Source organism: Xenopus tropicalis, chromosome 8, assembly GCF_000004195.4.
Source record: "Xenopus tropicalis strain Nigerian chromosome 8, UCB_Xtro_10.0, whole genome shotgun sequence".
Classification (NCBI taxonomy): Eukaryota; Metazoa; Chordata; class Amphibia; order Anura; family Pipidae; genus Xenopus; species Xenopus tropicalis.
In genome coordinates, this window is record NC_030684.2 from 67,005,392 (window position 1) to 67,019,715 (window position 14,324).

The 14,324-nt window shown below is 36.3% G+C and overlaps 1 protein-coding gene across 3 annotated transcripts in view; it reads right to left on the reverse strand.

Annotated features, from left to right (window-relative positions):
* Positions 1–14,324, reverse strand: part of klhl13 (kelch like family member 13) — a 46,613-nt gene that overhangs the window by 12,609 nt on the left and 19,680 nt on the right. For all 3 annotated transcript variants that reach the window (XM_031890388.1, XM_031890387.1, NM_001008094.1), the window contains 4 exons: positions 10,028–10,169; positions 8,920–9,052; positions 7,097–7,293; positions 3,782–4,577 (listed from right to left, as the gene is read on the reverse strand). In XM_031890388.1, coding sequence (XP_031746248.1) covers positions 3,782–4,577; positions 7,097–7,293; positions 8,920–9,052; positions 10,028–10,169 — 1,268 coding nt within the window. The remainder of the gene's footprint in view (positions 1–3,781; positions 4,578–7,096; positions 7,294–8,919; positions 9,053–10,027; positions 10,170–14,324) is intronic.

Sequence of the window (14,324 nt, forward strand, 5' to 3'; positions counted from 1 at the left end):
CAGAAGATCTGAAGCCAAACAGGAAGAAAAAACTCTGAGCTGTGTAAAGAAAGTTCCCATAATCCCATAAAGCTCTGTTTTTGACACCCCACAAAAATATGACCCTTCATTAGAATTAAGGGGAACATCTATGAACACAAATAGATCGAGAACCCCTATGAAGTGAGTTAGAACCTCGAAGTGCATGTGTGACTAGTTTTCTCCCTGGAGGTCAGTAGGCACTGAGAGGTAGTTGTGGGGTTCATTTTATGACAGCAGAAAATCTGCAGTCTGAGATTTAATTTAGGTCATTCTGTCCCATATTTAGCCTCCCCAAACAAAAAAATCACCCTCTGCCTGGACAACAATGCTTTATATACCTATAACCTGAGACAATGTGCCAGTGCCCATTCACTGGAAACTGGTAGTTCTACAGTAGTACCACATGGCAATGTTCCTGTGCTTCTTGGATCGCTGTGGCCCTGAGCTGAGTGTGCATGTGCAGTAGAGTAGAGCCAGCTTTTTGGTTCTATGTTTGGCTTTTGACTCTTCTTCAGGAAGAAGATTATGATAGTGCTGTAGTGCACCATGTTCTCATGTAAGCAGTTATAATCACTTGAGAGTACCTAACATTTGGAACCCCTGTGATTATAACATCTACTTCTCCTTTAAAGGTCTAACATATACTTATTCTCTTGCTGTTTTCAGCTACCATGAATAAAGATATTACTGACTTATACTGATATGATCTTTACCCTCGTTTTCTTTTAAACTGTATGCACACAAGAACTTATGTGCACTAATGTTGATCCATTATCCAGAAACCCATTATCCAGCTTCAAATTATTTCCCATAGACTTAATTTCAAATAAATAATTCTAAGTTTAAAACAGACAAACAAAAAAACCTCTTTTCTCTGTAATAATAAAACAGTACCATGGACTTAAAGGAGAAGGAAAGTCATTTTGGTATTTTACTGCCAATAGATTTGCCACATTAGTGCCGCCTAAAACAAGGTGAGAGAGGAGAGAACTGTGCAGACTCTGGCCACGGGAATTAAGGATTTTTTCAGTCAGACACTGGAACATAATGTTTACAAAAAAATAGACAAGAAATCCAGTATTTCTTTTGATAGAGAACTCAGTGCAGCATTACTGTAAGTGTTTATGGCTTTATTTACATAGACCTTTCTGAAAAAGCTTAGTTTTTACCTTTCCTTCTCCTTTAATGGTAACTAAGCTGCGTGAATCCATATTTTTTGCAAAACAATCTTATGGGGTTTAATTTAATGTTTTAAGGTTTAATTTATTGTGATTCAAATTACAGAAAAACCCCAGGTTCCAAGCATTCTGGATAATATATCAAATATTGCTGCTGTTAGAAGTCCAATGAACCTTACCTTGCCAATTCCTTCTCCAATTTGTAATAGGATTAGGCATTACATAAAACAGTATATTATCTCTGTGCCCTTTGCAACACTGAATAGGGTATTAGAAATGCATCATCAAATAGGAGCAAATGTTAGTAAAAAAAAAAAACAAAACAACCCACACACCTTGACTGTTATCCACATGTAACACCAAAAAAAATTAAAATGTACTGTTGCCCTGCACTGGTACACTAGTGTGTTTGCTTCAGAAAGACTACTATAGTTTATATAAATTCCCTGCTGTGTAGTCACGGTGGCAGCCATTTAAGCTGGAAAATAGAGGAAAAGGCACAGGTTGCATAGCAGACTACAACCAAGGCACCAGGTTCAGAAGGTCTTGTGTGCAAGTCTAACTCTAGGTACTATTGCAAGAAATTTTCGATTGTACTACAGCACAAAGGGAAACCATGGCTTATTTATATAAAATAAAAATCAATGCTCCAGAGATAAATAGGTTCATCTCATGACAGTATATCATTATGGGGATTGCATAAGAAACACTGCATATGCTTTCCCACCAGTGATTTATTGCTTGTTGAAAAGCATTTCAGGGAGATCCGTTGCCTGTGGTAGCCCAGATTTAACCACAGGCACCAATTCTCCCCATGTGCCATTAGCCTTAGAAACCATGAATTAATTACAACAAACATGCCTCTATGAGAGACCAGAAATTAACACTATGCTTATTCAACAATGAGATAACACAAGGAATATTTCAGGCAATTTGCTTTAATATAACCCACTTCATTGCTGGGGTTCAAGATAACAATCTGGCAAGCAATCCCCTCATACAAATTCTGTTTATATTGGTCCAGCAGATTCAGAGCCAAGGTTCATACTGTACAGAGCTAAAACTTATTTGGTACATGAAACCTTAATCTCTTCACTGCTACAAAAATGGGAAAGCCAATTTCTCACATACCACGCTTACGTCCCTTACAGTGAACATGATTGAATTTCCCATACTGACACGATTTCCCTAAATAGTACAGACACCATTCCATTCGCATGATTGAACCAATGTCATTTTACAAGCTTGAAAACTCCAAAGACATCCTAACTGAATACGGTATATTGATGTCAGTTGAGCACACTTTTTTTTAACATGTTGGTCAATATAGTTATTTGGCAAATAGTAAGTAGTAGCAAAGCAGTTCTGTGATGCATTAACACCTAAAAACAACATTTATCTTTGTTAGATCACTTCAAACTAATTTATATGCTTATGCTGACAATCTAAAAATGAAAAAAATGAAGGGAGGTACTACTGTGATCTATACAGTTCTGGTAACATATTCTGTAGATAATTTCATACCACTTTTTTTTTTTGCAATAACCATTTCCTTATTTTTTATTTTTTTATTTTTAAACTCTTTAGGTAGGTCATGACACCCAAACATGTAGTCTCATGCTGGAGAAAGCATGTCTGATCAGACTAACTCACAGTATTAATGAAAGCAGCAGACAAAAATGTAGATTAAAGCTCCATTAAAATAAACAATAATGCTGTAGCATCCCCAGTACAATGTTGGAAATTACCATATAGAGACTCTAAATCATATACATATACACTCACCATCATAATAGTACACTAAAAAACTGAACACAATTTTATGCAAGGCATTGTTATTACAAATCGTTTCAAATATTTGACACATATTTAAATCCACAACTGAAAACATTTTGATGACTTTGGAAGGCAAAGAGCAGTGTATGCTATCCCACCAGCAATTCACTTTATTGCTGGTGGGAAAGCAGCTCGGGGAGTTTTATCACATGCAGTTGCCCAGATTTTACTGCGGGCAACACTATCATAAAGTCTAATTAGTGGAGGGCTGCCAATATGTTAGGCAACCCCACCCCAGTAAATAAATTTCTCTAAAATGCTTCCCTTGGGCCAGTGCTCCCTTCAGGCAGAAAAGCACCGACCTGGAGATCTTCCTATGTGCAGTGTTGCTAGATTGCCAATATTTCCCCAAGGATTTTCAGTGCTCTAGCAAGACCACTAGACTTGTGCAAGTGCACTATATAACATTTATCAATCTTGAAAGCAGGGTAGCCGTCTGCAATGCTGATATAATGGAGGTGTGGTGCTAGAATAGACAGGTCCCCAGGCCAGAAAATGTTTCCCCTAGAAGAAAAGCACCAACTGAACCCAGGACCCAACCACTGTAAAGCAGCAAAGTTATCCACAGAACCACTGTGCTATAAAGACAAATAGCTGGCAGCCATCAATCAAAATCAACACATCCCTGGATCTTATCTGGCAATTTACTACACTTTTAAACATGGTAATATTTATAATGATGCACGGTAAGCAGGACACACAACTAGAAGAATACGGTCATAAAACAGCCAGAAAAAATAACTTACCAAGTTCACCTGCTGCATTCCGACCACCAACTGCATAAAGATGACCTTTGAGGGCACTTAGGTGGAAAAAAGTACGCTTTTCATTCAAAGATGCCACTTGCATCCATTTATTATAACGTGGGTCAAATCGGAATACTGTATCAACAGCCGTTTTCCCTTTTGTGTCATAATTGCTTTGACCACCAACTACATACAGGAAATTCCCAATTACTGCTATTCCATGCTGGTATCTTGGTGCATCCATGGGTGCCAAGGATTTCCACTCATGTCCTTTCTCATCATACATCCTTAGCTCTTTGCTAACAACTAGTTGTTGTCTTAAAACTCCCCCCAGCGTAACCAAGTGGGTGTTGTCAGAGCGAATGGCAGTTCTTTCTGACTGCATAACAGGTTGCATGTATGGCATCATTTGGTAATTGCTAGCTTCCAAAAGTAAATTTACACAAGTATTGTCAGTTCTCATGAAATCCACAGTCTGGACATGGTTTATAAGGTCTTGTGGTGTCATTAGTGGGAAACGAATGTTCTTCATTATTTTTGCAGCATATTCCATTCGAGCGTCCTCATACCGTAACCAACGACAGGCAGCCTTGAAAAGTTCCAGTTCAGTACACTGCTTAAGGCTATTACTGGAAAGCACAAAGGCAAGACGATCAAATGGGAGTTTTACAAACTCCCCTGTTGTTAATAATGCTGGAAAATTCTTTAAGATATAGTTATTTACATATTTATCAACCTCCGTAAGATTGTACGTGTTTGCTATTCGACCAACCTCAACGCAGTTTTCCAGTGTAACCTAAAAACAAACAAAAATAATAAAAATGAACAAGCTGGCTTAGAAAAAATATTGCAAAACTGCTTGACACAGATACATACCATAATTCCAATATAACAAGGGGATAAATATTTGATCACTAATTTCAGCAAATATTTAAAAGGGTTGGGGGTTGTTACAGAAATTCATTTTCAGATATTGCCATTTAGTGCAAGAAATAAATATTAACTACAGATATTTAATAATTAAAAGAATATATATTTTTATAAGAAAATATTTATAATCATAACAAACATGAACACTGTATATTTGTGCTTGTCTAATTAAAGAATGGCCAATACCAGAAACCTATCTGCAACTAGTCACTCACTAGCTTGAATCCAGTATTGTTCATGGATGGATAATGACTGGTACTTTGGTAAAGCAGTTCTGCACTCCTAGGTAAAACAACAAAAAAAAGCAAAATTCGAAGGGAAATTCAACTATAAAGTCTCGTGAGTTTTCTGAATTCTTATATATTTCGTTTTAATGGTATAGTGCAACAGAATTTCATATTGAAATCATGTGTCACAAATGCTGCAATTTATTCTAACAAAACAATTTTCCTGGCATCAAGAGACATTGCCATGCAAATTATTTCTCTTCAAATAGAAACCTTTGAAGTTGGGGAATGATCAAACCGAAATACAATTTAATGACTCAGCCTACACTAGAAAAAGGTATCTTTATGGTATGACAAGCAATCAGTTTCCTATCATACAGTTAAAAAAGTCAATATTCATGTCCAGTGGAAAAAACGTAATAGAGCAGTCAATCTGCAATCCAAATAAAATACACGTTTACTACAGATAGTCGATGCAGTGTGTCAATAAAGGCATTAAATTCATGGTCTTTCTAAATATACTGAATTCACATCTTCAAGTGGTGTATACATCATCACAAAATAATCAATCAAAACCTCAGTCATCCAATGATAGCACACAGTTTCCTTCATCAACATGAAGAATATAAGTTATTCTAAGCCTAAAACCACTGAACTTCATTTATTAATGAATCCATCAGCAAATGGTACAATGGATCAGAGCAATTCAATTACTTTGGAGACACCCCTGAAAAAAATCTGGCAACTTTAAAATGTGGGATGTTCCTTTTATCCATGAGTGTTTTTTTTCCCACTATAAACCAATATGTTCAATCTGAATCCCCTATTTTGCACTTATAACTGTACTTGAGGACTATGAGAGATGACCTGAGGCAAGAAAATAAATCCTTTACAGCAGTAAAACAAGACAAAAATTACATTTCTATTACCTCTTAATATCTGAATAAAACACAAAGGATAAATAAAAGCAGGATAGCATTTAAAGTGTCAAAAGCATACTGCAGATTTGTTTCTGTAAAAAAAGATTGTTAATTTAATTATATGCTTTTTGTACCGCTTTCCTTGCAGCTATGAACACCATACATATAGGAAACTAATTAGTTGTGCAGTGTGTGGAATTTTACATCACCAAAACTGGACAATCCTACCTGTGTAAGCTATTTAATACAAATTAGGATATAGCTCATCATAGAACAACAGAGAGGGGTAAATAAACAGTGTAAACTACTGTGTCTTGTGTCTAATGTCACAAGAAAACAGAAAATACTACATACAAAAAAAGCATGCAACAAAAAAATAATTTTCTATCCTGCTCTAAAGGAGCAAAAATACTGAACATTTCAGGATTTCTATTAACAAGAATAAAGTGAATAAGTAAGTGGGTGGGCAATTCTGACAGATTCACCTGTGCTGTGAACTAATCCTTCATAGCTTCTGTTTGGAAATCCTAAAATAAAGCACTACTGTGATGCATGTGGGAAAGCACAGCAGCTACTGAAAATGCTCTTAGACCCATTTTCCCCTATTATTAACTATGTTGCAACATAGGAACACTGTCATAATAAATAGAATTCAGCTATCACAAAGGGAGTTTAACCATCTAAAATATATATTTTTTTTAAATTAGAACCTAAAGAATGGGTGGGGAAAGGTAAGGAGGACACCCTGTTATACATAAAGGAAAATGGATGGATATGCAATCTGGAAAGCTTATATATGTATTGTATGAATATAAAGTGGGATTTTAAAATGTAACGGTTTCACACTGAATATGACAACTAATAATTATATGATTATTGTAAATATTATGTTTTTGTTGCTTGGCATATAGAATTTGTTACAGGGGGATTAACACATTATTGTAATTTTAATTTTTGACTAAGTATTTTTTCCCTATGGGCATGGTTCCCTGATTAGCACAATGCAACAATAGTGCTCCAGGAAGGCACAGTTTCACCAAAATAGTTGTATAGACTCTGGCTGGCCAACCACCTAAGTGTGCCATTGAAATGGAAACAGTGAGACAAAGTTTGTTTGACTTGGTTACTTCACTTTTCACATTGCCTTCAATGACCAAACAAGAGATTTGAGTGCCACATGTCTAGTTCTATACCATGCCTAACTGGTTCAAATTGCTTTGTTAATATTGTGTTCTTACCCCAGATATAAGAAACACCTTACAGAAGTCCAGCACAGGAAGGATCTGTAGGAAACTTGCTGCCTCTAAGGTATCCTGAAGGTTATCCATATTCAGGGAAAGTTTTGCAGTATAAATGAAATCAATAATCTTCTTCAATCCAATTTTGTTTACACCATGCAATTTAATGCACATTAAGTCTTGTTCCTTCATTCCACCTAGACAATAAATCAATAAACATTTTAATTATTCTTAAACTTTTATAAATAAGATACATAGTTCATTGTAGCCTCTCATATACAAATATTAATGTTAGGTAAAGTTGAAGCAAAATTGATTTAAAGGCTTGAGGTGTAGTACTGCATATGCCACAAAGAAAATATGATCTTCAAGTGAATCCACATAACAAAGGAACCATTTTGCTTTTGAGTAAAGGTATTGGACCTGTAATCCAGAATGTTTGGGACTTGTGGTGTTCTGAATAAGGTACTGAAATTTGGATCTCCATACCCCAAGTCTACCAAAAATAATTTAAACATTAATTAAACCAAATAGGATTGTTTTTCATCCAATAAGGACTAATTATATTTTAGTTAGGATCAAGTACAAGATACGGTTTTATTTTTAAAAAACTGAATTATTTGCTTAAAACAGAGTCTATAGGAGATGGGCTTCCCTCATAACGGATCCCATTTCTGTACCTGGGAAAGTCACAGTTCAACTGCAATGGAGTGCTTTAGTTTACTTTCACACTGATTGCAATCACAGTGTAAAATGAATTGTGAATTGTAAATACATTTGTGATTTGTAGATCCAGACACAAGAGTGCATCAAGCATATAGTGGCTAGGACTTTTAAAAATGGAGTTATAAAATTGCCCATCTGGCTCTGCTGTAAGAAATTTAATGTAATGAGAAATAGGCATTCTTATACAGGACAATTTTTTTCCAGATAACCTACAGCATGATTGATTGTAATTAGGGATGCACCGAATGCAGTTTTTGGGGTTCGGGTGAACCCCCAAATCCACCATAAGGGATTCGGCCAAATCCGCATTTGCTAATTAGAATTTGGAAGGGCTATATGGCAAAAAAATGTTGCACTTACGTGTTAACATGATAAAGACTCATGTGATTTTTAGGATTCAGATTTGGTTAGGCCAGGACCATGGATTCAGTTGAATCTGAATACTGCTGAAAAAGACCGAATCCTGGTCGAATACTGAACCAAATCCTGAATTTGTTGCATCCCTAATTGACATAGAAGTTTGCCAACCCATTGATTATTTTTCCGCCCAACAACATGAGGTAAAAATGTTTTTATATTGTATATCCGTGAGATCTAAATTACATGAGCCTTACTTATATAGCAACAGAGAAGTAACAGAGACCCTGCCAATAAAGCTTTCTTTCATGCAAGGAGATAAAGTTATTAGACCTCACATGAATAGGAAATTTCCCTATGCCATAAAAAGCTAAAACCTTAACAGCTGCCTCGTGAAAGGACATGCAAGATATCAAGTAATTGGTTTTCATATACGAAATCTCTCCTTTACCACGTTTGTCCTTTATTGTCCAATCAAACTTTTCCTATTGCAAAAATCCCTAGTGGTTGCTTACAGTGAGAATCTCTCACTATAACTGTGACACAGTTATTGCTTGTTTTTGTGGATGGCAGAGTTCCTCAGTCATAGGCTCTGGCTTTCTACACAGATAAAAATTTAACTCCAAGGTAAGTAACATGAGGCATTTAGAGACAAGAAGTGTCACAGTGAGCAACATACTCTTCCCATGTACCTATGTAACAAATACTAGCATGCATAACCAAAAAAACATAAGAAGCACCTGTAAACATGGCTTTAAAGTAATCACTTGAGGATGCCATCATAGCTCGGTGAACTGGAAAAATTTCATCCCCGTCACCTGGTACTAGAGTAACATCACATAGCAAGCCTTCAATTCGTAGCTGGTCAAAGCCCTGGAGAAAAAAAAAATCTTTATGGAACTGCATAACCATTCATAGCACTCTATAAAAATTTAAATGGATACTATCATCCAAAGGGTTTTTACTCAAACCCTAAAATTATGTCAATAGTCTATTTAATTTATTAGGTTTTAATGATATGGCCATTTTAAAGGTAAACTAAACTCGAGCCCCCCACAACTGGCCTCCCTCAATGCTACCTCTTCACACAGCTTATTTCTTTTGAAACGTGTTCCTGCTTGTAAATATGTCACATACATGCAGAAACGTGTAGCAGAGTTCACAGGGGCCAAATTTTATACATTAGGATCCTCTTCTTGAAGTTTGCCAACATGAAGCCTGTGCAGTTGAAGCTATGTGTGGGAGCAGCCTTAAATGTGCATGCTCCTGCAGGCTCCCTATAACTGAATGAAGAGGCAGAAGATGACATCTGTGAACTCTGCTGCACATCTCTGTATGTATGTGACAGATTTATAAACAGGAACATGTGTCAAAGGAATAAACTTTGTGAAGAGTTTGCAGAAAGGGAGGCCAGTCGATGGTGTTTAGTTCTCCTTTAATTTTCACAAAATATTATATGTCTTTCTATCTCCCAGTCATAGGCTTCTTACACTCTACACTAGAGAGCTGTAAGCTCTAACAAGCAAGGGCCCATTTAATTCCTGTATTGATTAGAATTAGTCGGTCATTGGTATTGTATTCACTCATGTGTAGCAATGTGCCAGAGATTGATCTGTTTAAGTGAAAAAATCCTACATAAAACTTTTCCCTTTCAACCAACTAGAAGAGTCAGATTAACTGTACTGAAAGGGACATAATCAAATTTATTACATTAGTAAATATAATTGAAAATACCAACAATTAACAGTTCGACTTTTCTGTAAGTAGTAAAACAATACAGACATGTTCTGAGTAGTATCATGGTTAATATCTGTTCAAGGACGGCTAAAGCCAGAAAATTGGACATACCTGTAACACCACTGAACTATGAGTATTGCTGGTGAAAAACCTAGTGGTCCCTGTCTTTGATGACTGGAGGTGAGCAGACACACCCATATCGTTGTTACCAAGAGAAACTTTCAAATGAGGATCCTCCTCTTCCACCAAAGATCTGATGAAGATAAAATGAGAACTTTTTTGTAAGCAGTAACAGATTGACATTAGAAATGACAAATTATAATTGGCTAAAAAGGACCTTTTGCATTCTAAACCACTGGTAATGTAGCCTTCGGATATTTACAGTTTATTTTCCACAATGAAGTATAAAAAAGCATTACTGCATATGAAAGCTAAAGGAAGATATAACACTTTACATGGTGGTGGGGGTCTCCAAACCAGGACAAGTGCTAAAACATTTGCAATATTTAATTAGTATAGTGACATTTTTCTCTATAATGTAGTTTACCAATACAATGTATCATGGTAACATACAGTTAGGTCCATAAATATTTGGACAGAGACAACGTTTTTCTAATTTTGCTTCTGTACATTACCACACTGAATTTTAAATGAAACAACTCAAAGATGCAGTTGAAGTGCAGACTTCCAGCTTTAATTCAGTGGGGTGAACAAAACAATTGCATAAAAATGTGAGGCATTTGTGAAAGCATTTTTTTAACACAATCCCTTCATTTCAAGGGCTGAAAAGTAATTGGAGAATTGACTAAAGGTGGCCATACACGGGCAGATTGTAGCTATCGATATCGGCCCCTTTGACCGATACAGGCAGCTTGCCGCCATTATAATTCTCGTCATTGCCTGCAAAGGGTTTTCAACCAAGTATTAGAAATGAACGTTTCATTTCCAGTTATTTAATTTGTCAAATTACTTTTGAGCCCCTGAAATGAAGGAATTGTGTTAAAAAAATGCTTTATTGGCCTCACATTTTTATGCAATCGTTTTGTTCACCCCACCGAATTAAAGCTGAAAGTCTGCACTTCAACTGCATCTGAGTTGTTTCATTGAAAATTCATTGCGGTAATGTACAGAAGCAAAATTAGAAAAAAGTTGTCTCTGTCCAAATATTTATGAACCTAACTGTACCTCCCAGTTGAAATCATAATTTCTGGGTTTGGCCAAATACAAAACAGAAACAGACCCATAATTTGCATATTAGAACTTGAGAAAAAAAGTTTTAAAATTTGCATCATTGCTTTAAGTCATGTAACTTCAAGGGTTTGGGTTTGGTTCACTTGAACACTAAAAATTCTGCACAAACAGTGCAGAGATTCAACCAAATCTTGGAGTTCATGCATCCATACTCCCAATTGTTTTGATTTATGTGGGACAGCCCTTAACCAGATTTAAAAAGACAGGGATACAGAGAGTGCATAGCTGCAACTAAACCATAACATAACATTGATAAATACACTTCTAAATCCCATAGAAATTAACAGAACGTGTGTAAATTTTATATGTATTACGCTCTAAACTCATATTTTGATAAATCTGCCCCTTAGCCAGTGTCGGACTGGGACCTCAGGGGTCCTATTAAGAAATATGGAATAACCATGAAGCAGGCCAAATGGTCAGGAGCAGGAGGGCCCTCTGACACCTTGGCCCACCGGGAGTTTTCCTAGTATCCTGGTAGGCCAGTCCGACACTGCCCTTAGCGTCAACCTTAGGCTCTCAGTACTCAATACTACTGAATACGTATTTTTAGGCTATTGAGGCACTACACAGCTATACTTCTGCTATATTTCTGTCTTGAAAGCAAATACTGTCTATAAGTGACCACACTCACCCACTCCCAAGGTCTCCAGCAAGTAAGGTTTTAAATTCCTTTGCTTAGCTTTTTTAACAACTAAAATGTTAATAAAAAACGTTTTTCAATTGCTACTTGTCTAGTAGACCACAACAACCAGTAAACAGGTAGCTATTACTGGTCAAATGTTTGAAAACAAATATCTGATTGGTTGCCATGGTATACTAGATTTTGGCAAACTTAAGAATTTTTATTACATGGCCCCAATATGAGTCCCAGCTCTGGCTGCATTTGCCAGATTTCAAGCTACAAACTAGATTCCCAAAGTGACACACACTTGTCATTCTGCTAACATCAAGATACCAACAATAGGCCAGCACTGTTATAAGACTGCAATAAATGCACTTCAGATACTTGGTGGTGCAAAATGAATGCTATTTAAACTTGACCAGGTTTTTTCCTAATTTGCCAAACATGACACCCTGTACTTAGACACAAATGCAATGTTATTATATGTATTATAGAATGCTTGTTTACATAGCTATATAAAAATGTGCAATGGTTTTTCAAACACCATTAGCACAGGTGACCTTTTCTGAAGTGATTATGTTTAACTGAAAGTGTATCTCAAATTTGCTGTATAGCCATATAGGCAGGGGAATTTTTAAAGTTAATCTGACTGTTTTCTGAAGGATTTTAAAGTCATTCTGATACCTCTCTGTAAAAACCAGTGTTAATATCACTTTAGTCAAATGAGCCACTCACTTTAGCTGGCTGCAACATTCGCACAATAACAAACAAGTCTTTATAAAGGCAGCTAGAAAGCTGTACATTACACACGAGTACATTCATGAGCACATGCCCAGACATAAAAATAACTTCCCTTCCAAACATTACCCTGTGCCTCAGCAATATGCAGTTCATTCTCCTATTGCACCTCCACCACACAAGCGAGCAAATTTTTTTTCCAATGTGATTCTTGCCATGACAAAAATTTCAAACAGAGCGATTCTATTTCCCACAGATCCAGGTGTCATATTCACCTCCCACAATTACAAATTACATTCAGTGGAATAAGGAAATCGCAGCGACTTCCCGCTCAATGGGTTTTACTTTCAGCGATTCCAATAGTTTTGAATGACGATGCTTTCTTTGTAAAATCGCTTGAAAAGAGCGATAAGTGATTTGAAGTAGTGTCGTCAGTTTAGGTACTGGCAATTTATATTCTTCTCTATGTAGGAGACAAAACTAGGAACTTGGCGCTGGAACTCGCTTTTTAAAATTGCAGCAACTAATCTCTCCGTGGAACATTAGCCTAAACCTGCCACATCAATATCTGCCTGATTCTTAGCTAGATAACAGTTACATTGGGCCCCGTGTAGGCCTATCCATAGGCAGATAAGCTGCTGAATTGGCACCTTATATCTGCACCTTAAGTTCCATGCACCACCTAGATCAGGATAAATTGCTGGATAAATGAAGGTGGTGGTTTTTTAATATTATGCAATTGTTATAGAATTTGCTGTAATCTTAAGAAAGTAGGTTTTATGTTTAGTTTAGTATTTGACCAAATACAAAATAATTTAGTTCGCCTCTAATTGCAAATGCTGTGAAACCCCTCTATCTGCTCTACTACAGTTAGTTACTTAAAAAAGTCCAATCAGTGGCCCTGCACCCACCCTCAGGTCCACCTTCTGTGATGCAATGCTCTGTGCAGGTTTTTTTTTTTTTTAAAAAAAAAGTGTGTCACTTTGCCATCATTTAATTTTCAGGAAGTTTTTGGCTTCCTCAAAGGAGCCATGCTAAGGGGGCAATTAATGAAAAATAATAGCAGAGAAGAATAGGGGTTTGGGGGTAGCAAAAGGTGTGAACTGAGAATAAATAGAAATTATTAGAAAAGTGTTGAAGGCTAAATAATAGGAGATCTTAGATGTAAATGAAGAATGAGGTAAGAGAGCAAAAGGGGTAAGAGTACACAATTAATTAGTAGGCGAGAGCAGTAGAGTAAAAGGAATGTGAGCAATAAGGGGGGGAAAATCCACAGCCTTAAAAATTAGGAGAAAGTGAAACAAAACAAAAATCTGGGACAAAAGGGCGAGATCAGAAGAGCATGAGCAAGAGAACAGAAAGTGGACCAAAACAAAGCATGCTCATCATAAGCTCTGTCTTTACACATATTAAAAAGGGGTAATACTGCCCCTTTAATTTCTTGTTCAAATTAACAAGTATACTCTTATGTACTGGTATAGTCTTGCAAGTATTTACTTTCCTTAAATCCAAGCAGTTAGGCTATGCTTTATGACAGTTTAATCGTTTTAAAAAAGCATAAAAATACACACACATTCTCAATCATAATTATTACCACACTATTACAGAATGGTCTTCAAATAAGTGGGAATTATGATTATAAAGTGAATTTACCTGGAGAGCGTCTCAGCATTTGATCACTAAAAGTAATCAACAGCAATCAGTGTCTAGTGTGACACAGTCCTTCAGCTAATATATTATTGGTAATCATTCTGACAGAGGGAAACAGCAGTAATATGACAATGGGTTTCCCTA